The sequence below is a fragment of the Phallusia mammillata genome, chromosome 7 (genome assembly GCF_965637545.1).
Source record: "Phallusia mammillata chromosome 7, kaPhaMamm4.hap1.1, whole genome shotgun sequence".
NCBI lineage: Eukaryota > Metazoa > Chordata > Ascidiacea > Phlebobranchia > Ascidiidae > Phallusia > Phallusia mammillata.
In genome coordinates, this window is record NC_137258.1 from 13,499,415 (window position 1) to 13,525,258 (window position 25,844).

At 35.0% G+C, this 25,844-nt stretch overlaps 1 protein-coding gene across 5 annotated transcripts in view; it reads right to left on the reverse strand.

Moving 5' to 3' along the window:
• LOC145239521 (uncharacterized) overlaps window positions 1-25,844 on the reverse strand; it is a 60,637-nt gene that overhangs the window by 30,666 nt on the left and 4,127 nt on the right. For all 5 annotated transcript variants that reach the window (XM_080102853.1, XM_080102852.1, XM_080102854.1 and 2 more), the window contains 22 exons: window positions 25,512-25,689; window positions 25,224-25,293; window positions 24,867-25,074; window positions 24,659-24,781; window positions 20,488-20,632; window positions 20,216-20,429; window positions 18,805-18,910; window positions 18,640-18,748; window positions 16,463-16,643; window positions 16,028-16,188; window positions 15,843-15,966; window positions 15,609-15,778; window positions 15,251-15,423; window positions 15,047-15,112; window positions 14,877-14,992; window positions 12,618-12,759; window positions 12,389-12,503; window positions 10,872-10,973; window positions 10,464-10,613; window positions 10,298-10,404; window positions 8,473-8,654; window positions 2,035-2,222 (listed from right to left, as the gene is read on the reverse strand). In XM_080102853.1, the coding sequence (XP_079958979.1) occupies window positions 2,035-2,222; window positions 8,473-8,654; window positions 10,298-10,404; window positions 10,464-10,613; window positions 10,872-10,973; window positions 12,389-12,503; window positions 12,618-12,759; window positions 14,877-14,992; window positions 15,047-15,112; window positions 15,251-15,423; window positions 15,609-15,778; window positions 15,843-15,966; window positions 16,028-16,188; window positions 16,463-16,643; window positions 18,640-18,748; window positions 18,805-18,910; window positions 20,216-20,429; window positions 20,488-20,632; window positions 24,659-24,781; window positions 24,867-25,074; window positions 25,224-25,293; window positions 25,512-25,689 (3,130 nt within the window). The remainder of the gene's footprint in view (window positions 1-2,034; window positions 2,223-8,472; window positions 8,655-10,297; window positions 10,405-10,463; window positions 10,614-10,871; window positions 10,974-12,388; window positions 12,504-12,617; window positions 12,760-14,876; window positions 14,993-15,046; window positions 15,113-15,250; window positions 15,424-15,608; window positions 15,779-15,842; window positions 15,967-16,027; window positions 16,189-16,462; window positions 16,644-18,639; window positions 18,749-18,804; window positions 18,911-20,215; window positions 20,430-20,487; window positions 20,633-24,658; window positions 24,782-24,866; window positions 25,075-25,223; window positions 25,294-25,511; window positions 25,690-25,844) is intronic.

Sequence of the window (25,844 nt, forward strand, 5' to 3'; positions counted from 1 at the left end):
CCTTAGTGTTTAACAATACTGTTTTGCCTAATTTATGCATGACTTAATTGTTGAATCTTGAATTGATTTGTCAAAAATAAACAAGTTACGTCAGGGGTTCCCAACTGGGGGTATGAGATTGAACATCAAGGGGTACAAAGATCCTTGCGCCACAGAGCAGCTATTGAAACAGATTACACAGTACAGTTTTCTTTTGGATTTGTAAATGATATTATGCCATTACGGTCTTTGCTTTTAAAAAAAAGCAATTATCTACAAATAATTGTTGTTATTTAAGAAGCCTCATTGTCTCATATAACAATGCTTTTTTTACTTGCTGTCAGCAATAAACAACAAAGCAAAAAGTTAGGAAGAAAATGCACAGATAAAGGAGGCATTCAAAGTAGTCTTTCTCTAAATCTGGTACAAACGGTCTACTATCCACCTCTAGAACTAACGAAAGTAGGGTAAGGCGGGGCAATATATTAAGAATAAGTACAGAAATCATTTGCAACTGAAAGATAATTTACATGTTGCCTTGAGTAAAATCGTAGCATCATTTGGGCGTATGTTACCATTGAAGCAGCAACAAATATCTCACTGAGAAGTGACAAACAAAACAACTGACATTTAATTTCGTTTGTGATTTTTGTGCGAAAGACCGGTTTAACATTTAATTAAGCTATAAAAGCAATTTTATTTAGCAATATATATCTAAAAAATTCCCTCAGAATTTTTTGGGGGGTTACAAAGAATGCTCTGACCTGACAAAGGGGTACGAGCAGCAAAAAAGGGAACCCCTGAGCTCTGTTATGACAAAAAAATTTTCTTAACTGTGTTTGTAATACCTACAAGTTGATATTTAGTGACCCGCAGCCAAGCTGACACAGAGAATTTAAAGACCATTTATACAGGGAACCAAAGCATGTTTATCGAGTTTAAATCATGTCTCAGGTGTGAAACCTTCGCCAAAACTGAAAAAATAACTTAATAAAATGACATGCCATTGCTGCGCAAATTTCTAATCACCAAAACATCTGTCTCGTAAAACGTCTGTCTGATGTCAAGCTGAGCCCTCCCTATGCACTAAAAAAATCATACTCCCTTGGGACTTCTGTCTGTCTGACAGTATACACATATTATGGTCTGCAAAGGTTATTATTTGGCCATTTACGGCAAAATTTTAAATACTAAACGAGTAACCTACTGCAATTGTTTAAAATTTCAGCACATTAGGGCTTGCATTTCTGGCTTAAACTAAAACTGGTTATTTCAGGGTTTAAGGGGTGAATCCAATAAAAAGTTTAAAAAATCTTTAGAATACCTTACATTGCACCAACCAACAAAGCATATAACTCCTAGATCAGTGGTCTTCAACCTGTTTTTAGAGGTGACCCCAATTTAAGAGAAAATGAAATCAGCATTTACATGCGACCCATTTCTGATGGGGAGAAAAATATTTCAAGTAATGCCGAAACTGAAACTATTTTCATGCAAATTTGCCTGCTTAATTTTCAAGTAGACTTTAAATATTAGTATTCAGCGTGCATTATTACGCTCAAATATTAGAACCCAAAAGTTATATTTAATTTTGTCAATCTAATTTTTAATTTTGTCAATCTAATTCACGTTAAATCTTACCAGTTTGCAGAAATCAGTAAATTTATGTATTTTTCCCTGTACCCGCTATATTATGGACACAATATGTCATTCATTGGGCTCTATTGCGTTACAATGGGTTGGACAACATGTGTTTTGTACAGATTTGGGTCACAACTATTCAGTTTTTAATTATTGCATCACAATGATTAGATTGTGACACGAGGTACCAAGCTGTACTGCAAAACATGAGGCAAGGTTTCGAACTTCAAAAAACGTATTATTTTTTGGTAATAAATTTAAACACCCATAAATTGAGTTTATAGCGACCTCAGAAAAAGTTCAGGCAACCCCACTTGGGGTTGCAACCTATTGGTTGAAGACCACTGCCCTAGATGATGTACTTTATTCAGTACAGCCACTTAAAAAAACTCAGGGAAGGGGATCCATAATTACCCATTGTATTAAATCCATCACGGTTGTAGCCATTCTGATAACCATGACGATTAAATCCCCTTCTATCATACCCAGCTCTGTTATAACCTTCAGCATTGTATCCACTGTAAACATAGATATGTCGCGTATCTTGTCGACCATATTGGTCTCTTCCCATTACATCAAATCCATCCTGATCATAGCCCCTTCTAAAATATAAAGATTCTTAAGAATTGAAATAAAACTACGTATTGTTGTTGTGTGTTTGAAACATAAAATTTGATAAAACTACAAGAGTGGCTTAGCACATTTTGCCATTGTACATACACTATAACCTATTTTAAAATGTTAATATATTTCCTATACTTACTTTTATATTGGGTCTCTATGTAGAGACTATGAGGAGTACAAACTATATAAATTTAGATTCACCCCAGATATTGTTTGAAGTATGTCCTATTTAGCGTTCTTTTTGAAACAAAAGGAGTAAATAGTGGTATAATGAGGTAAAACAAAAAATATACACCTATGAGAAGCAAATTCTAAAAGCTGTCCAGTTTTCAGTCAATTTAAACATAGTAAAAAAAACATTTTAGGGGCCAGTTGGTTAAATTATGGTGCTTCCGGAGCAAAACACAGCAATTTAGGACTTAAAATAGTATGTTCAATAAACTTTGCAAGTTTCAATTTATTCCGATGTTTTTTTTAAATTCACCTATTTTAGGGGGCTGGTGGGGTGGATGTTGGAGTTATAGGGTAAAACACAACAATCAACATTTATAAATGGCAAATCCTACAAGCTATCCAAATTTCATTCAATTTAAATGTTGTTAGAAAATTAACCCATTTTAAGGGGATATATGAGTAAATGTTGGGGCTACAAGATAAAACACATCAATCGAAATCTACAACTAGCATATTCCACATGCTACCCAAAAATAAACAAACTAAAAAATAAGAAACCACAATGACTTCTTCAATCGTACTGCAAAATTTGAGCCCAATCTTCCAATGTTTAAAATTTTGACCACTAGAGGTGTTTTAAGCAACAACCGTTAATGCTTCTGATGTCATTAGGCTGTTAACAACCCCCTAACTGCCATGGTGCAAAAATGTCCACCAAGCAACCCATAAACACGAGTAACATACAACTGGTTGCCCTTGTAACACTATTGCACCACAGAAATCTTTAGTTTGTGGTGCCCAGTAAAATACAAATATGTTTTACACTTTGGGGATAGAGGGGTAAATGTTGGGGGTACATGGTTGAACACAACAGTCTACACCTATAAATGGCATACTCTACAAGATATCCAATTCCGGCACTGTTTAAAAACTCACCCATTTTAGGGGACTAGCAGGGTAAATACTGAGGTTATCAACACAAACAAAGTTGGATGCACAACTACATAATTATATCTAACATTTGTGTAAGTTTCAGCCAAATCCATCAAACATTTGATGGCAAAACGAGTCAGACAAACTTTGGGAAGCACATATTGGGAAGCACACTCTTGCATATACACTGTAGCATATTTTGAAACATTAATATATTTCCTACACTTATTTATATATGGGTTCCATATCATCCACTGTCTTTTATAACCTTGGTTGTTTCTGCAAGCAGAAACGCATGGGTCCCCACACATGCAAAGTTGCAAAAAATGCATTTCAAGAGATTACAATTAGAAAGTTGGTATTGTTAAGTCAAACACAGTGATTGGTACTGAGCATAAATAAACATGCTATATGGAGTACAAACTATATAAATTCATTCATTCATACATTTTTGAAGGTTTCATTCATACATTTTTGAAGGTTCAATTTTATGGTTTAGCTGAGAAAAAAGTGTTAAATAGTGAGAAAATAGAACAAAACAAAACAATCAGCTCCTATTAATGGCAAATTGCTAGTGGAGTAAATGATAGGGCTACAGGGTTGAACACAACAATGGACACCTATAAATGGCACAATGTAAAAGCTTTCTAAATTTCATTCAATTCTGACATTGCACAAAAAAATGACCCATTTTGGGGGCTAGTGGGGTGAATGTTGGGGCAACGGGGTTGAACATAACAATCAACAATTATAAATAGCACACTCTAGAAGCTTTCTAAATTTCATTCAATTCTGACATTGCAAAAAAATTGACCCATTTGGGGGGGCTAGTGGGGTGAATGTTTGGGCAACGGGGTTGAACATAACAATCGACGATTATAAATAGCACACTCTAGAAGGTTTCAAAATTTCATTCAACTCAGACATTCAAAAAATTTGACCCATTTTGGGCGGCTAGTGGGGTAAATGTTGCGGCAACAGGGTTGAATTGAACATAACAATCATAACTATAACTAGAAGGGTGGCTTAGCACATATTGCCCTTGCATATACACTATGATCAATTTTAAAACATAAATATATTTCCTATGCTTATTTTGTATTGGGTCCCATATTAGCCATCGTCTTTTATAACCTTGGTTGTTTCTGCAGGCAAAAACTCATGGGTCCCCATACATGCAAAGTTGAAAATAATGCAATTCAATAGATAACAATTAAAAAAAAAACTGACCCATTTTAGGGGGCTAGTAGGTTAACTAATGGGGTCCGACACACAAACTAAAAAAATAGGAAACCTCAATGACTCAATCAATAGTACTGCAAAATTTCAGCCTAAACCGCCAATGTTAAAAATTTCGACCACTAGAGGTGTTTTGAGCAACAACCGGTAATGTTTCTTATGTCAAAGGGCTGTTAACAACCCCCTAACTGCAATGGCACAAAAACGTCCACCAAGCAACCCACAAAGTCACAAATGAGTTAAATACAACTGGTTGCTCTTGTAACACTATTGTGCCACAGAAATCTTTTGTTTGTGGTGCCCAGTAACATACAAATACGTTTTACACTTTGGGGGCTTATGGGGTAAATGTTAGGGCTACAGGTTGAACACAACAATTGACACCTATAAATGGCATACTCTACAAACTATTCCAATTTTAGCCAATTCTGACATTGTTTACAAATTCACCCCTTTTAGGGGGCTAGCGGGGTAAATACTACGGTTATTCGGACAAAAAAGGGGATGCACATCTACATAACTACATCTACCATCTGTATAAGTTTCAGCCACATCCATCAACCATTTGATGGCAAAACAAGTCGGACAAACTTCGGGGGGAAATACCCATTTTAGGGGGCTAGCCGGGTAAATACTGGGGTTATCAACACAAACAAAGTGGTAAGCACATCTACATAACTACATCTACCATCTGTGTAAATTTCAGCCAAATCCATCAAACATTTGATGGAAAAACGAGTCAGACAAACTTCGGGGAAAAAATACCCATTTTAGGGGGCTAGCGGGGTAAATACTGGGGTTATCAACAAAAACAAAGTGGGATGCACATCTACATAACTACATCTACCATCTGTGCAAATTTCACCCAAATCCATTAAACATTTGATGGAAAAACGAGTCGGACAAACTTTGGGTGAAAAAAACCATTTTAGGGGGCTAGCGGGGTAAATAGTGGGGTTATCAACAAAAACAAAGTGGGATGCACATCTACATAACTATACCTACCATCTGTGTAAGTTTCATCTAAATTCATTAAACATTTGATGGCAAAACGAGTCGGACAAACTTTGGGGTAAAAGGGGGCTAGCGGGGTAAATACTGGGGTTATCAACAAAAACAAAGTGGGATGCACATCTACATAACTATATCTACCATCTGTGTAAATTTCATCGAAATCCATCAAGGATTTGATGGAAAAACAAGTCGGACAAACTTTGGGGAGAAAAAAAAAGAAGAAAAAAAAGAAAAAAAAAGAAAAAACAAAAAAACAATTTGAGTAAAATCAATATGTGTCCCCTTCAGGGAAGGGGACACATAAATAGCACATTCTACAAGCTATACAAATTTCATCAAATTCGAACAATATTAAAAAAATTAACCTTCTCACAGGGCTAGAAGGTTAAATATTAGGGTTACAGGGCTAAACACAACAATATACACCTATAAATGAAATTCTACAAGCTGTCCAAATTTCATCTAAATCTGACACATTTAAAAAAACTCACCCATTTTAGGGGGTTAGTGGGGGTAACTAATGGGGTTCAACACCCAAAAGTATAAAATATGAAACCACAATGACCCAATCACCAGTCAAGTACATTTTTATTCAAATCGGAGAATGTTTGTTTAAAATTTCAGCAGGTTAAGTCTTGTATTTCTGACCTCATTAACATGCGAACAAACAAAGAAATATTTGGGGGTAAAGGGGTGAAAACGGATATATACAACTTCAAGTTACAAAATACTTTAAAATATGGTGCAATGTACCAATAAAAAAGTATGAAAGAATCATCTGCTTTAGCAATTATAGCCGTTTTAAAAATTTCACGTTTTAGGGGGCTGTGGGTGAACTGAGGGATCAAACGGGGTCAAAATTCACATGGACCATCTTTAGACCAATATCTATAATGTGTGTAAATTTGAAAAAGTTTAAACCATTCTTTTTTGACCAAAACGTGGGAACAAATCCGCGTTAGACGGGAAAAAAGAAAAAAAAAGATTGACAAAAACAATATGTGTCCTCTTCAGGGAAGGGGACCCATAATAAAAGGACAGCCAAAACACACAGCAAACTTGTTGATGTTTTATTTTCTTCAGGCTAATTTACTGTACATAACTTGGTACATGGGTATTTAATTAGGTTAGTTTTGAAACCTACACAAATAACTTGAAGTGATGTCCTAATTTTAAGTTTGGTAAGCAATTCATGTTATTGCTTCTGACTTACTATTATGCTATTAGATTAGACTAGGTTGACCAGATAGGCTAGGAAGACCTACTGTAGGAATAGCATAATTAACCAAAATACCATTAGAGGTTTTTGCAAAACTTGTAATTGTTTCCTGACTAATATACAGAAACTAGATGATTGCCATTGCAAACATAAAGGTGTATTTTTCACATATGGGATTGCAAATAAATAAATAAACTAAAACTGATGTGAACAATTTGAAAAATAAAAAGAGACTGAAACAGCCCTAAAGAAAAGTAGGATAGGGAAAATAATTTTTGTAAGACTGTTGTGGGCATTCGGTATAATGTTTTTGGTAAAAAATATGTATAATGTTAACAAAACAGGATGAGAAAATGATAACACTGAGGTGTAATAAACAAAATGATAGATGTACAATGGAAAAGTATAAGTTCTCTCAATTTATGTACCAATTAGTTTTATTTAACCACTACATTTGTTTTAAACCATATTGTAGTTCGAGTTGTTTTGCCCTGAAGGGTCATTCTGTTTAGTTAAAACACTTAATCCACTGCATTCAACAAGAAAAATAACATATATAAGTTAATTGATTTGCACAGAACACTATTCAAAATTTAAAATGCAGGGAAAGGTGTGTAATAATGGGGCTCAGGAGTCAAACAAAACAAATGGCACATTCATATAACTATTCACAAAATGCACGCCCATTTTACCCTCATATTTTGGCACCTGCACATTTTGATCTTTACATTTTGGTGCACATTGTGCAAATATTTGCCATAAGCCCTGTTGCATTTTAGGGGGGCTTGCAGAGTAAATAGTAGGGCTACAGGGTGTAACACAAAACCTGACTCTTATAAATAGCAGATTAAACTAACTTGCCATATTTCTTCCAATTCAAACATTGCCAAGAAAATTCACCTATTTTAGGGGGCTACTGGGGTAAATTGTCAATCCATATAACTACATATACAGGGTTGCCATACCGCTCTTTTTTGTAAGATTAGTGCTTATTTTAAAGGACAGTGTTTTAGAAAAATGTATTGTCCTTATTTCTGAGAAATGTCCTTGTTTTTGACTTGAGTCATTTTTTTTGTCTGATTTTCAACAATTACAAAACTTATATTCTTCCTCTGGTATCCAGTGTTGCATAACATAGCAAAACATTTTTTGCGCCGAGATTTTGTGACACCATAAAAAAGGTCAGGGAGGTGCACGTCACAGGGTATTCAAATAAAGCATAGGTGAGAATGTTTTTTTTTGTGGCGTATCTGTTCTTATTTTTGGGTCCATGTTGATGGCATCCCTGTATGTATACCATCTGTGAAAATTTCATCCAAATCCTCAAAAATTTCATGCCAAAAGTGCATGTTCAAACTTCAAGAAAGAAAGATAAAAAAAGAGTAAAATCAATAGGTGCCCCCTTCAGGGAAAGGGACCCATTACATTGTCAAACCTTGTCGCAAAATAAATGACAAGGCACTTAAAAAAACTTTCATTTCATTGCAAAAAATGTGGAGAGGACAAAAAGTGCAGACAATGCCTGGCAACAGTGAGTTTGGTTTAAAGCCGACGATGCATCGCTTAAAAATATTCAAATACTCATATGAGGTAATATGCTACAATGTGCCACAGCACATTTTGATTGAAACTGCACTACCACTACAAACCTGTCAAATCCATCAGCATTGAAACCATGAAGGTTGTAACCATCTTCACCAAACTGACTAGGAGATGATGTAGATCTGTTGCATGGCTGTGACATACCACTTTGTGTGTATGACACGCAAGCTCCAGACTTCAAAAAATCATTCGAAAACCCCATAGAGATGTCAGATAAAAGTTCCTTATCCTATGCACAATTTTGATGAGTGATCAGACTTTTACATTGCAAAACAACAACAACAAAAACTAGAAGGATGGCTTAGCACATATTGCCATTGCATACTACTATTTTGAAACAGTAACATATTCCCCACACTTAATTCACAATGGGTGTTATTAGCCACTGCCTTCAATAACCTAAGCTGTTTCTGCAGGCAGAAACTCATGGGTCCCACACATGCAAAGTTGCAAAGAACGCATTTCAAGGAATAACCATGAGAAAGTTTGGTATTGTTCGATCAATCATGGTGATTAGTATTGTGCTTAAATAATTATGCTGTGTGAATGACAAACTATCCAAATCTCATTAAATTTAGACATTGTTTAAAGTTTGTCCTATTTTAAGTTCTATCTTTAAGAAAAGAAAGAGTAGATAGTGATTAAATAGGGTAAAACAAAAAAATCAAAATCTATAAATGGCAAATTCTACAAGCTGTCCGAATTTCATCCAATTCCAACATTGTTTTAAAATCACCCATTTTAGGGGCTAGTGGGGTAAATATTGGGGCTACAGGAAAAACACATCGATTGCCACCTCAAAATGCAATATTCTTTGAACCAGGGGTGGGGAACCTTCGGCCCACATTAAGCATACAACATAGCATCAAAATAATTAAACATTTATGTACAAATATTCTCTTGAAATGACTTTAAAATTGTTGGTGATTTATATTCAATATCTCCCCATTCAACTTTATGACATCAAACTTCCATAAAAACTAAAAGGGTGGCTCAGCCCATATTGTCATCGCACATACACTACAACATATTTTGAAATGTTAATATATTTCCTACACTTATTTCATATTGGGTCCTATATCACCCACTGTCTTTTACAATCACAGTTGTTTCTGCAGATAGAAACTCATGTGTCCCCCACACATGCAAAGTTAAAAACAATGCATTTCAAGAAACAACCATCAGTAAGTTTGTTGTTTTAAAAAACACTGTGGTCAGTGCTTTGCTTAAATAATCATGCTATTAAAAATTTAAACTGTGCAAATCTGATTCAATTCATACATTGTTCTATTTAGTGTTCTATTTATAGGAAAAAAGGGGTAAATAGTGGCAAAATAAAGTAAAACACAATCGACACTTGTAAATAGCAAATTTTACAAGCTGTTTAAATTTCATTCAATTCCGACATGGCTTAAATAAGGTCTAGTGAGTTAACTGGTGGGGTTCTACATCTTAACTAATAAATAACTAAACCACAAGGACCCAAACTACAGTCCTGTGAAATTTTATCCAAATCGGCTAATGTTCAAAATTCTGGCCACTAGGGGTGTGTTAAGCAACATGCGTCAAGGCTTCTGACACCATAAGGCTGTTCCCTGCCAAAACATTTTTTTTCACTATTACACCACAGAATGCTTTTGTTTGTGGTGCCCAGCAACATACAAAAACGTTTTACACTTCAGAGGCTAGTGGGGTAAATACTGAGATTTTACAACAAACAAAGCACATGGCGCATCTACATAAACTGTATCTACCATCTGTGTTAGTTTCATCCAAATCCATTGATGCACAAAGTGCATGGACAAACTTTGGAAAAAAAGAAAGAAAAAAAAAACCTTTAGGGAAGGGAACCCATGACTTTTCATGCCTTACCTCAACTAAATTCTTTTTCTGCCATTGCATGTACAAATGGTCAATAAATGCATGGATTGGGTAGAACACAGGATCATATGCACAGCTTGTCGTACTTGTGTCCCCACCTAAATAAACATTACATTTTTTATTTTTTTATTTTTTCTTGTAACAGTATCAACTTTACCGATGAATGATTTGACATATGACACAATATTTAATAGATTTCTGCTCAGTTGATCGAAGTTCCTTGAAGACACAGCCATGGCAACATCAACAATATTTGGAATTGAGACAGATGAGTTAAAATGTCGGACCAAACATGGTTCCCAGGAGGCTATAAAAGAGATTTAATGTGAAAAAATACTTAATTACATTAAACTACATGTTTAAAGTAAATAAAGCTTGCTTAAAAACCCACTGTACAAAATACAAAGGAATTAACATGATGGTGACAATAATTTAAACATTATTAATACTTTTTTCAAGTGGATATCTCTTTTTTAAGTGAATAGTATTTAATTATTTATCTATGTATACTTAAGTTATTGGCACAAAATAACAGGGTCTGAATTTAGCTTAAAGCTTAACTCACTTGCAGTAGTTCCATGAATTATTCTAAATGGATGATCAGGAATGCAATTGCCTTCACCACCAAAATATATTGGCTGCCACAAAACAGAATCAATCAAACTTCCTGTTAAAAAAACAGTTTTTAGTTTCCCCCCCCAAAAAAAACACAAACATTTTGCTAAATTATAAAAAAATGAATTATTTACATGAACTAGAAGAGTGGCTTAGCACATATTACTCTTGCATATACACTTCAACCTCTTAGAAATTTTTTATATATTCCCTACACTTATTTTACATTGGTTCCTACATCACCCTCTGTCTTTTATAACCTTAGTTGTTTCTGCAGGCAGAAACTCATGGGTCCCCACAGATGCAAAGTTGTAAATAATGCATTTCTACAGATAATCATGTGAAAGTTTGGTCTTGTAAGGTTAAACACAGTGATCGGCACTGAGCATAAATAAACATGCTACATGGAGTACAAACTATCCAAATTTCATTCAATTCATAAATAAGGTTTTTCTATTGCATGTCCTATCTAAAAAAGAAGGTAGATAGTAAGAAAATAGACTAAAACACAACAATCAGCTTCTTTTACCAGCAAATTGCGCAAGCTGTCCAAGTTTCATTCAATTCAGACATTGTTTAAAAAATTCACCCTTTTCATGGGGCTAGTGGGGTAAATGTTGGGGCTACAAGGTTGAACACAACAATTGACAACTACAGATAGCACCCTCTTTAAGCTGTCCAAATTTCATCCCATTCAAACATTATTTAAAAAACTCACCCTTTTTACGGGGCTAGTGGAGTAACTGAATGGGTTCTACTCTTAAACTCTTAAAAAATGTCAAACCACAATGGTCCAATCAACAGTCCTGTAAAATTTGTTTGAATCTGCCAAAGTTTAAAATTTTGAACACTGGTAGGTCTTTTGAGCAACAAATGTTAATGCCTCTGATGTCATAAGGTTGTTAACACCCCCTCTGCCATGTACACCACTTTTTTTTTGCTATGTAGAGGCCCCATGCCGCCTCGACAAGTGACGACCAACCGATCGCAAAAGTATCTGTCGTCTCCTTCCTATGGGAGATGATGTTGTATGCCGAGGGAGAAAATTATCACTAAAATAAATGAAACGCAAAAAAGCAGGAAAAATAAATGCAAAAATTTTAGAGTGTACGTAAAAAGGGGACGCGCGCAGTTAAAGTATAGCGAGAAAAAGAGACAAAGGAAAAAGGAGGGTTACAAAATTTTGCGATTTTAGGATCGGAAATTTTTAGGCTATAGAGTCAAACAAAGCGGATGGCACATTTACATAACTATATCTACCATCTGTGAAAGTTTCATCCAAATCTATCAAACAATTCATGGCAAAAGATGGTGGACAAACTGCAGGGCGGAAAAAGAAAAAAAAACAATTCGAGTAAAATCAAAATGTGTCAGGTACCCATAATTAGTAGTGTTTTTTTTTTTTTTTTAGTAACTTCACAAAAAACACTAAAATAATGCAGAAATTTAACACAGACCACAAAGTACCTGCATCAAGTGTAAAATCAAAGTATGGAATCGTTACATCACAATGTGATTTTTGCAAAAGCATTTCAGCTCTCTTGAGAAATGCTCTGTTCCACATGAGAAAATGCTTGACTGACTAAAAGCACCACAAATTTTGTTAAGTAGAATGCTTCAATTTATTTTTGAAAACAAAGTATTTAGAAAAGATTTTTAATTGTAGAAAATGAACAAATGCAATTAGCATATCTACCTGAGCTATAGGAGATTTTTGGGCATATTCATCCCTAAGAACATTCCAAACGTTTCCACCACCTTCCAGCTCAGTCATCTTGAGACCTCTAACTGCAGCTTGAAATTCTTTCATTTCTGAAGCAGTTAGTTGCCTAAGTTCCCTGCAAACAAATTTCAATAAATAACTAGAATGGTGGCTTTCTAATATACTTCCATTTTATAGGTTCTATGTCCTATTTACCAATTTACTATATACATCATTTGATCTACACATATAATTGTTTTGTAAACAAAAAGTGAATGGGTCCCTACATGCGTGTTTGTGACGATTTACGGCAAACAAATGTTGCAGTTATTTCTAGATTCTTAAGGACAAATTATTAGAAAGCATTAACCCAACTTGCTTTGACCTTGATATTGTCTTCCAAGGTAAGTTTTTAAACACAAATTTTCCTAGAAAGCCTTAACAGTTGTACTACAGACACTATAAATGAAAAAGCCATTTGCTACAAAGGTTTACATAACGAATTTTTCGCTTAACTTTGTTTTGCAAAACGAGTACCATTGCGAACAACCAGTTAATGAACTTTTCAAACCATTATCAATAGCATGCAGTCTTTAGTGCTCAACAATTAGCTTTTTTTCTAATTCAGAGGTGGCCAACCCGCTGTCCAAGTTTGGGGCCACTGTGGATGTTTTGGTTAGTTTTTGGCGATCTGGTACAAAAATCATTAAATTGAAACTAAAGCTATGACAATTTTGCTTTTGAACAAACTTACTATCGGTATGGTCACAAACCTTGCCTTGAAACTGCAACCTTATGTGGCAAACAGCTTGATTATGATGACAAATATTCAATTGTTAAACAATCAATAATTGCTCATTGTTGTGTACAATCCGAATGGGTCGCAAAGCAACAGCAATATTTGCAACAATGTGTTCCAAAATAAATGATGTTTTAATCCATTGTTTTTCGAGTTCTGATGAATGTTATATTTTACGAGCAGTTTGTCTCTTGGTCTTGGGTTTATATTGAGTGATTGTTGGTGTTGAATGCATTAGTGATGTCGCAATGAATTTAGTTTTGCAACATTGCTTTTTTGTAAAACTCAACGCCTAAGTTTGGGGGCAGAGGGCATGCGCATTGTATGAAAATACAGCAAAGTTTCTCAGCAAGATCTTTTGAGTAACAAATTTTGTCAAGTTGGCCTTCGAAACGGCAGAGAGAAAAAAGATTTCAGTACCTGACCAGACATAAATCTGACCATACATTACTGATAGAAAGAGAAAAACAGCTTATTTAAATTTATATGTTTTTGTTTGTGGGATTCGCTGTACAAGTCAAATTGTGGCATTATTATGTTGGTGTGTGAGATTTAGAATAAATCTGGTTAAGCACAGGTCTCTGTGTTTTAGGAAGGGAAGAAGCAATAAACATGTGCGCCCATGTGTATATTGTGGCTCTTTTTAGTAAAAAATGTGGCTCTTAGGCATTGACCGGTTGGCCACCGCTGGTCTAATTTATACATGACTTAGGTATTGATTCTTGAATTAAATTGTCGTAAATAAAGAAGCTACATTATCAAACACTCTACTGTGTTTGTAATACATACGAGTTGACCTTTAGCGACCCGTGGTCATGCCACAGTCAAGCTGACAACAAGAATTTAAAGGCCTTTTTTCAGAAAACTCAAGTTCATTTTTTCATCTATATGTTGATCAAGAACGTTTTGCTTGACATATACGAAACCGCTGCATGTTTATCAAGTTTGGAGCTACTGGAGCCAAAAATCACAACGCACAACTGTGTAAAGATTAAAATATCAGGCAAGAGACACTCAATGATCCTTTGTTTAAAATTTCAACACATTAAGGATTGTGTTTTCTAAAGAACCTGTAAACAGGAAAATAAATATCTGGGACTAGAAAGGTAAAAAATAAGACAATCTTGCAAAAAAGCACAAAATACTTTTAAAAATTCCTATGCACCTACCTACAAACCAGGAAACTACTGGGATAGTCATTACTAGTATACACGTATAAAAATTTATAGTTTTGGGGCCTGTGGGTGACCTGTAGCGTCCACTGAAATTTACAGTGCACAGATTCATGTACCAATGTATCATGTGTAAATATAAAACAGTTTGAATCTGTCTTTCTTGACCAAACCGTGTAAACAAGCTTGTGGTAGACAAAAAAAACGAAAAAAAATTAGTAAAAAATGATATGTGTTCCATTCAATGAAGTGGACCTATAAAAATCAATGTTTTGTACTTACTTTCGTACTGACACATTTGAGCATGGGCAAGACAAAATGCCAGCACTTTGACAACTACAATTTCTTTTACAACCTACAGGAATAGAAGATCCCACTTCATACTCCACTCCACCTATCTATTCAAAAAAAGCATGCAACTTTAGTTTTAAAAACAACATTACATGTCATACTATGCATGTTTCCATTTGGCCACAAGTTGATTGTAAACATCTTTCTCCATTGACAAATCCAGTAACCTGCCATACAGAATTACATTTTTGTCACATGGAAATGCTCAAACAAACAAAAAATAAAGCACATGTAGCTAAAATGATTTGTTTAGAAACAGAATCACACTTTCCATTTGTTTGAAATACATTTTTTTCCTAAAACACCTGAAAGTTTCCATTTCTTTCAACATGAATTCGCTTGCATTGATTAATTGACCTTCTTCTGCACACAACATCTGATGTGTTACTCGAAATCCTTGCCAAACAACAAGCACCAATTACACATCTTTGTCTACATGATTGTCTGGAGTTAAAGTTGTTTGCATTTCCTTCACACCCTTGATAACAAGAAAAAAAGTAAGTATAACTGTATTTTGCCTTATACTTAACTAACATCTATTTAATCCAGACAATTTTCCTAATGACTTGACATAAAAACTTAATTAGATCAAATTTGTTTAAAACATTTTTGCGCATTGCCAATGTGAAAATTCTGGAGAGAAGGCAAAAACATCAAGCTAACCGTGGTATGTAAACTGTTGGCATGTTTGTGATTCCTTGTTGTAGTACCATCGTTGAATTTTAGACATAGGAGTGTTGCTGTCCTCATTACATTGTTTACCAGGATTGACTGAGTGCAGGCAAATATTACACAAAAACTGACATCTTGGACCACGATGAGTTAATGGGCACCTTCAAAAACCCAAAAAAGATCATAATGTTGTTCTTGAGTCAATGTTTGTACAGCTGCACATACAAACAAGATACACTGCCATTCACATTTTTACAAGTTCCTCCATTCAAACAAGACATACTTGTGCATTGATTTAATAATGAACATGTATTGCCATGAAAACCTTCAGCACACTGGCACACAAAGTCTGTTAAATGTAAGTAAAGTGTAAAGCTAATTACATTATAAATGTAGAGTTTGCACCAAACCTTCATTGACTTTTATACAAGTCCCCCCATTCAAACATGGGTTTTCATAGCAACTGTTTATCATTTGACACTCGCTTCCATAATGGGTTGGTGGGCATTCACATGAATAAACACCAATACTCTTAGATGTACATATTCCTCCATTAAGACATGGATCATTTCTGTGATAATGGTTGTCACACCCATAAGTTACATAACACTAAGTGAAACATAGCACAAAGTATAAACTAACAATCACTCAGATTTAAAAATGAATTACATACTTTATTTGATTGCAATAACAAAATGTTTTGGGTACAATAATAAAAGAGATGCAATCCACAAGTGCAGGTTTTTGGGACAACAAAAATTAGTTTTTTGCAGTAAATCATTGATTGGAAAATCTGCACACTAAAATACACATATTATTTAAAAAATGCTAAAGAAAGACTCTACCTGCATGGGTGGAGCACTTCACATTGTCTACCATGATGGGATGGTAAACATAAGCATTCAAAACCATTTGCAAGATTTCTGCACACACCGCCATTTAGACATGGATTTCTTAAGCAATAGTCAATACCTTCACATTTTTTTCCCACATAAGGTTCTTTACATTGACAGCGGTAACTATGACCTAAATTTTGAAAAAATCCCAAATTAAATTATACACAAACAAAGGTTTTGCAAGACATCTTCACAAGTAATTCAAGAATTTTTAAATCAGCGTTTATATTTAAACATAATGATTGACATAACAAAACACAACAATAAAAAAAATGTCAAACAACATTCAAAGTAAAACAAAAAAGTAAAAAAACACATCCAACTTTGTAAAACAATGTTGCAAACCAAATCAATTGAAGAGTTATCCACAAAAGAAAAAAATGTCATAATTATTTGACATGCTTAACTAACCTTTCAAAAACAAAAAGGGTAATCCAAAATTCCTACATAGGCAAATATGAATGTGAAATATTATAATTGTGATTTAAACGCCATAATAGAAGCTATTACTTTAATACATGGTTTTACACACATATTCCAAAAATATTGGCCATCATCACAGGGTGTATTCACTGTTTCCTATGACACAATGTTTGTATACTTACTAACTTATTTTACATTCAGTTCATAGGAACAAATAATGCAACCTGTTTATTGCCATAGCTCTAAATATAACAGAATAAACTGTAATGTTTAAGGTGTACAGAATTACAGAATTACAGAAAAATTAAACAATAAATTTTATCTCGTTTCGATTTTATGTAATAATTCAACCCAAGCTATTACCACTAGAATGTAACAGAAACTTTTGTCAAATCCTTGTTGACTCAAAATGTACTTTCTTGAAATTATTTTGGAACTGTTTTGGCTCTATGGCCTAATACAGCCATTGGAGCATGTTTTACCAACCATCTAGAGCAGTGGTTCTCAAACTTTTTTGACCGCGACCCAAATCTGAGCTTTATGAACATCTTGCGACCCAAGCCCCAAACAACAAAAATGTATTTTTTATTTTTGTATGAATAGTTATCATCCTTAAATGCTAACTGTTACTTTTCAAGTTCAGTTTCATATGATTAACCTCCTAGCATTCCCCGTGCTAACGTGTTACAATCGCCGTGTGCGTAATAGAAAATTGGAAGGCTATGTCTGTATGTTATAATGATTGGTTCATTTTGCTGTATAGCGTTGTCGAGTGAGGCTGTATTTGGCTACGGTGCTATCAAAACTCTCAGAAAACCACTTACTTATGCTGCAATACTCCAAGGTTACTAAGATAAAGCCACATAAAATGGCTATGATACAATAATTCCGTCATGACTGAGAATTGAAAATACTTAAAAATTGAAATGTAAAAAGTTCGTTTGGGCAGAATTGAATCACCACAGCGCGACCCATTTTGTGACCCTGCGCGACCCATGTTTGGGTCGCGACCCATACTTAAGAACCACTGATCTAGAGCATGGGTGTACAACAGTTTTTTGTCGGTGGGCTGTATAACCAATTACGGACCTTAAGCTAGGGCAACACAACTTTTTTCATGTGCACAATAATTTTTTTCTTCCAAAAGCATTAATAAATTTTTTTCTAGAACATACAGAGTTTTGCAACACTGGCAATCGCTTACTAGACAAAGGGTATTGTTATGTCACATTCAGTGCAGTAGGCTACTTGCTGTAACTATTGCACGTTGCACGCCCCTACAGCTGTATTTTCCCACATTTTCATTTCAATTACCTCATAGCGTAAAGTATATGTATATATGTACTCCAGAACTTTACAATAAATCAAAAACTAAAAAAGCTTGTTGCAAGAACTGTTTTATGAACAAAGTTGTTATTTGCTGTTATACAATAATCCAAACTTTAGACTCATTATGCATTAAACAAATTAAGGTTACACGGGCAACCATGGGACTGCAACAGGGGCAACCAGCAGAAAAGTCAAACAAAACAAACAAGATTGCACATTAATGCAACTATATCCAACAGCTTTTTATTTAAACATTGTGTACCAAATCTGCATTGACAAGTTGTATTTAAAAAAAGGTAAATCATATAATCACAATTTTACTTGTATTTAGCAGAACAAATACCTAGCACCTTTAAACTATACTTGGTAAATACCTGTAACTAAACAAATTCCATCATTTAGGCATGGGCTTGATGCACAAAAATCATGGTTTTCACAGAGTGAACCAGTATACCCATTCTGGCATACACACGTAAAGGCTTGCTGGAAAAAAGGGTAATAATGCATTTAGAGTTCTACGAATCGTACTGGCAATATACCTGCTGGTTCAAAGGAGCATTAATGCAATTTCCTTCATGTAAACACGGGTTACCTCTACAAAAGTTTGAATGTTGACATCGCTCACCATAGTGTGTACTGCGGCATCTTAACAAAAAACAACTTGATTAAATTCTGTTCCCTTCTCATAATATTAAACTTTAATATAATGTAATCCAATACAATTAATTATATATTACGCTAGAAAGGTGGATTTTCTATGAACTGATAAAAAAGCTATACAGTCAAACTTCGATACTATGCCACCTTGATATTATGCCACCCTCGCTACTATACCACTTTTGATCGTCACCAACTAAATTCAATAGAAAATATATTTACTATGCCACCCCTTACCGTTGATACTATGACACATGAGAGTACAGTATTACTGTATTAACGGCCTGGTTCTGGATTAAAAATTGGGCCTTCTGACAATTTTCGGTTTGAGCTCATGATAAAACAGAGAAAAAATGAAAAACAAATCGTTGAGTAAATAAACGTGGTCATGTTAAGAGGTTTCACGGCTTTGCAGCGAGTTATGTAAACGCCGTTTCGTGCTTGTGTCACAACAAAACTAACAGATCTTGTTTGTTCTATGCACGATCTAGCCGTTTTTGTAATAAATTATACTGTATACTATACCTCAGTGTTTCCCAACCTATGGGTCGCGACCCAAAGTTGGGTCGCCTGTAAATTCTGTTGGGTCGCCAGTTTTGTGACAATTAGAGCATCTACATTTCGTAGCGTTATTTTGTTATTTCCCAAGGCTATGAATTGTTTCCCAATAACAATTTCATGACTATTTGGCGTGATAGTGAATTATTCTGTTTGTGGCGTCATAATGTTTGTGTGAGATCACTGTTAAGCGTTGTCTGGCTCATAATGCTTTGAACCAGCTCTAAAGTTGGCGGATAACGAATAATTTTTGTTTGATGTTTTTTATTTTTCAAACTAATTTTCGAAAAACTTTCCTGATTTACAAACAAAAATACAACCCAAATAGTAAGAATGCATATCCATGGGTCGCGAGAAGCCACAAATCAAAATTTTGGTAAGTATTTGGGTCGCGACAAAAAAAGGTTGGGAACCACTGCTATACCTTATAATGTATACTGTAATAAATTACAATCGTACAACACAACATGGCATTACAGTACATTGTCACGTCACAAGGCTATTTTTACAACCAACCCTCGGTATTATGCCACCCTCGGTACTATGCCACTTTCTCTCAGTCCCAAAGGGTGGCATAGTATCGAAGTTTGACTGTATTCTAATAAATATTTAGCTGAAATATATTTTAACTTAAAATATATATATGTTCATTGCCCAAGTTTACCTGGGTCTTTATGTGTTTTTTGCTGGCAATTTATACATAGATGTGTAACATATAAGCAGGCAGCTACTAACCGGCACAAGAAACCAGTTTCCAAGTTGGTACATACACCATTGTGCATGCATGGATTTGATGAACAGTGGTTAACCAATTCACATAGCACACCACTGTGTGTTGGAGGGCAAATACACTGGTAATCAAGTCCATTAATTTCTACAGCTGGTTCACATTGACCATCATTCAAACATGGAAATGAATGACAAACATCATATGTTTCACAAAGACGACCTTTAATGGTGTAATAGTGTAATCAATAATTTTCAAAAAAACAATTATTTTTTACTACCTGTATAGTGGAGTGCACAAGAGCATGAGAAACCATCCAGCGTATTTCTACATTGCGCACCATTCATACATGGTTCATCAGCACAACTATCAACCATTTCACATCGATCTCCTACAAAGCCATCCTGACACAAACATTGGAAGGACTGCACAAAACAACCCAAATAATAGTGGATTTAGTAATTCATCAAAACACAGCAAAAAATAAGCTGCAGACAGTGCACACTGTTTCGACCTATAAGGTCTCATCAGTGCAGCTGGTGACGAGAGATCGGCCGCATTGGCTAGTGTAGCCATCAAACGGCACTCCAGTTTGTGGTGAGCAACAGGGTACAACCCCATACATCACCCAGTTTGATGGCTACACTAGCCAATGCGGCCGATCTCTCGTCACCAGCTGCACTGATGAGACCTTATAGGTCGAAACAGTGTGCACTGTCTGCAGCTTATCATTTATTGGCTCATATGCTTTTACAGCAAAAAACTTGTATGACTTTTAGGTGGTACATGAGCACTGCATGAAATCTCCATGTGTTTGGTCGTAAAAAACAACAGCATTTGTTCGATATAAGGTTATTGATTTGCTAAACTGGCATAGTAATTTTCAAACAGCTTTCCTAACTTACAGACAAAAATGCAACTAAAATAGCATGTCCATGGGTCGCGAGAAACCACAAAACTAAATTCTGGTAAGTATTTGGGTCGCGTTAAAAAAAGGTTGGGAACCACTGGCTTAGCACATATTGCTGTTGCACACACACTATAACCTATTTTAAAACATTAATATATTTCCTACACTTATTTTATATTGGGTGCCATATCTTTCACTGTCTTTTATAACCTTGGTGATTCTGTACGCAGAAACGCATGGGTCCCCACACACACACAAAGTTGTAAATAATGCATTTCAAGAGATAACTATGAGAAAGTTTGGTATTGTAAAGTCAAACACAGTGATGGGTACTGTTCATAAATAGATGTGCTATATGGAGTAAAAACTATTTAAATTCATTCCATTCATACATTGTTGACAGTTTTTCTGTTTTATGTAATATATATCTGAGAAAAAACTGTTAAATAGTGAGAAAACAGGCTAAAAACAATCAGCTGCTATTAATGGCAAATTGCACACGATTGTAGGGGGCTAGTGGGTAAATGATAGGGCTATAAAGTTGAACACAACAATTGACACTCATCAATGGCACACTCTACAAGCTGTCAAAGTTTTATTAAATTCAGACATTGTTTAAAAAATTAAACCATTTTTGGGGACTGGTGGGGTAAATGTTGGGGCAACAGGGTAAAACACAGCATTCCACACCTATAAATGACACACTCTACAAGCTATCCAAACTTCATTCAATTCAGACATTGTTAAAAAAATTAACCCATTTTAGGATGCTAGTGGGATAAATGTTGGGGTGACAGGGTTGAACATAATCGACAACTATAACTAGAAGAGTGGCTTTCTGATATACTTCCATTTTATATATTCTATACGATATTTACCAATTTACTATACACATCATTTGATCTACACATATGATTGTTTTTGTAAACAAAAACAAATGGGTCCCCACACGCGCGTTTGTGCAGATTTACAGTAAACAAATGTTGCGGTGATTTTTAGATTCTTAAGGACAAATTTTTAGAAAGCATTAACCCAACAAAAAAAATTGTTCGTATTCTTTTTGCACTCTTATTGTCATATAATTACAAAAACATTAAAAAACGTAACAAATACTTTAATCTAATCTCTTGCTTTGACCCAGATATTGTCGTCCAAGGTCGGATTTTCAACACATTTTTTTTTAGAAAGCTGTAACAGTTGTGTTACAGACACTTTAAATTAAAAAGCAATTTGCTACAAGTGTGTACATAACAAATTGTTTTTCATTTAACTTTGTTTCGCAAAACTAGTACCATTGACCTGTAGTAACCTCTCAGTGTGCACACGCCAAACGACTGTTTGACTTTTGACACCGTTTTCAATAGCACGCCGTCCTTGGTGTTCAACAATACTGTTAAGCCTAATTTATACATGAGTATTGACTCCTAAATTGATTGTCAAAAAAACGCTACGTTATGACGAAAGAAAGGTCTGAACTGTGTTTGTAATACCTACTAGTTGACCTTAAGTAACCCGTGATCATGCGGCGGCCAACCTGACAACGAGCATTTAAAAAAACATTTATTTGGCAAAAAAGTCAAGTTAACTTTTTCATCTTTACTTCGATTAACAAAGTTTTGCTTGACATATACAAAACCGAAGCACGGTTATTAGGTTTAAATCACGTCATAGGTGTAAAACCTTCGCCAAAACTAAAAACGTGAGTGATAACTTAATAAAATGACATAGCATTGCTGTGCACAACAGCTGATTTCTAATCACTGAAACGACGTCTCGTAAAACATCTGTCCGACGTCAAGCTGAGCCCTCCCGCTATAGTAAACCAGTGAGTTACTTTCTTGGTACTTCTGCCTACAGTGTCTTTCTTGACCAAACGAGCGTTAGACACATTTACGTTTTGGGGGCCTGTGGGTGAACCGCTGGGTCATTCGGGGTCAAACTTCTAGAGAATCAAGTTCAGATTGATAACTAAGATATGTCCAAATTTGAATAAATTTGAAGCACTTTTTCTTTACCAAACCAGCGTTACAAACCAGCGTTAAAAAATGTACGTTTCGGGGGCCTGTGGGTGAACCGCTGGGTCAATCGGGGTCAAACTTCAGGTGGACCAAGTTTGGATTAATATCTAACATGTGTCCAAATTTCAATAAATTTGAAGCACTTTTTCTTGACCAAATGAGCGTTACAAACCAGCGTTAAAAATTTTACGTTTCGGGGGCCTGTGGGTGAACCGCTGGGTAATTTGGGGTCAAACTTCAGGTGGACCAAGTTTGGATTAATATCTAACACAGTGGTTCCCAACCGGGGAGGAATTCCTCCCTAGGGAGGAATTTTACGAGTTCAGGGGAGGAATTTCATAAAAACTGTAAAAAAATTACATTGGAAATGTTACAGAATATTTTTGTATGTACATTACTATATCCTTTATAATTTGGACCTGGTTCACATTTGGAACCGGTTGTAAAGGATTCTGAAATGGACATCCCTAATTATAAGGTCTATTTCAAATTGCTATAATTTTTTATGTTATATTTGTTTTCCGTCGTGTGGGGAGGAATGGGTAGTTCGAAAATGGGCAAAGGGAGGAATATAACAAAAAAGGTTGGGAACCACTGATCTAACATATGTCCAAATTTCAATAAATTTCAAGCACTTTTTCTTGACCAAACGGGTCTCACAAGCCAGCGTTAGACAGAAAAAAGAAAAAAAGAAAAAAAAATACGGACAAAAACAATATGTGTCCCCTTCAGGGAAGGGGACCCATAAATAGCACACTCTATAAGCTGTCCAAATTTTATTTAATTTTTAGGGGGTTAGTAGAGTATCTGATGGGATTCAATACCCAAAAGTATAAAATAAGAAACTACAATGACCCAATCAACAGTCACGTAATTTTTTTTCCAAATCGGACAATGTTTAAAATTCTGACCACTAGAGGTGTTATTAGGAACAAGGGGGTGTTATTTCGTTAAAGCTTCTGCCATCACAAGGCTGTTAACACTCCTCATGTGCAAAAACATTCATCAAGTATTGCACAAACACAAGTACCATATGTTTTGTTGCCTTTATTATACTATTACACTACAGAAATCGTTTATTTGTGGTGCACAGCAATAGACAAAAACGTTTTACACTTTGGGGTCTAGTGGAGTAAATATTGGGGTTATCAGGTCAAACGAAGCAGATGGCACATCTACATAACTATATCTACCAATCTTTGAAAGTTTCATCCAAATCCATCAAAGATTTGATGCCAAAAGTGCATGGACAAACTTCGGCAGAATTGCTCTGTTCCCCCTAAATCCTATTTAGATATGTAGGCTAAGAAAAATTTTCTTGAACAGGCTAGCAAAATTCTAAAACCGGCAAGGTTGGCATTTTCAGAATGTCAAAAACATGAGTTTCGCCTAAAACCAGGGCTGATCAGTTCGGTCAGTTGAGTTACAATTCTTACCAATAGTGGTACACGTCCTACAGGTTGAGAATCACTGTTTTGAGACAATAGTATGTCTAACAAGCAAAAAAAAACATTTTAACCTACATTTCCACTGCTATCTATCTCCTGCTTACATCTACCATTATTTTCACACGGGCTAGGAAGACACAAATCTTGATGTTGACAATTTTCTCCAGTAAAACCCACATGACATTGACACTCTCGTCCCTTAAAAATGTAAAATTAAAAATTTTAAAAAAGAGAAAAAGATTAAAATGTAAAATTTAAAAATTTAAAAAAATTTAAATCGTACTTGATCAGTATTGATACACATTCCCCCATTTTCACAAGGTGTTTGAGTGCACCAGTCAACCATTTCACAATGTCTACCTCTATACCCCGACAAACAATCACATTGGTATTGTGAATCAGTAGAAGTGCATTTTCCACCATTTTGACAAATAGCTCTTTGGCAGTGGTCCACATGTTCACACAAACTTCCATGATACCCATTCTGACATCTACAAACAGATTTTATGCTTGGTTTTAAACTGAAAATATTGATTGTAATTTTGGTGGTTCAAACAACATACAAATAAAAAGTAATTATCTTTTTAAAAAAAAATATCTCTGTATATCTTAACATAATCTACACATAAAAAGTACTTACTGGCATTGGAACCCACTATTCGTTTCCTCACAAATGCCTTGATTATTGCAAGGAAAAGAGTCACAAACACCTGGACAGTAAAAATGCAAGTTATTTTATTAAAAAAATATTATATATAACAGAATAATCAAGTGCAAAAAAAAACTAGGTCCATGAACATTTTATGTGTAAAAAGATTTTAAGTGTTTAAGACAGACTATGTTAAAAATGAAGTTCAAGAAACCTAACATTTGCACAATAATTGCTAGCACCTAATTTTGTTTAACATTCAGCTTTTTTTGCCTTTACCTGTATTCCCACAACTTGGTAAACTTTCACAGGAAACCATGCCGCCATTACAAGTACATGTTAAACATTCATTCTCTGACCAAGTTGACTCATTGTTGTGGTATCTTCCATCCGCACCTTGACATCTTTGATTGCATTCACATGACTCAAGATGTGTGATTCGATGTTGCACTTGATTCTAATTTGTTTACAAAAGTTAACATGGAGAATTTGCAGGCCATAAGCATTGCACCTAATTTAATTGCCAATTTGACAATAGTGAAATAACAATCAACTTAATTAATATGTTTTAAATATCAGGCGAGTACTACCAAGTTCAAACAGCAAAAATTT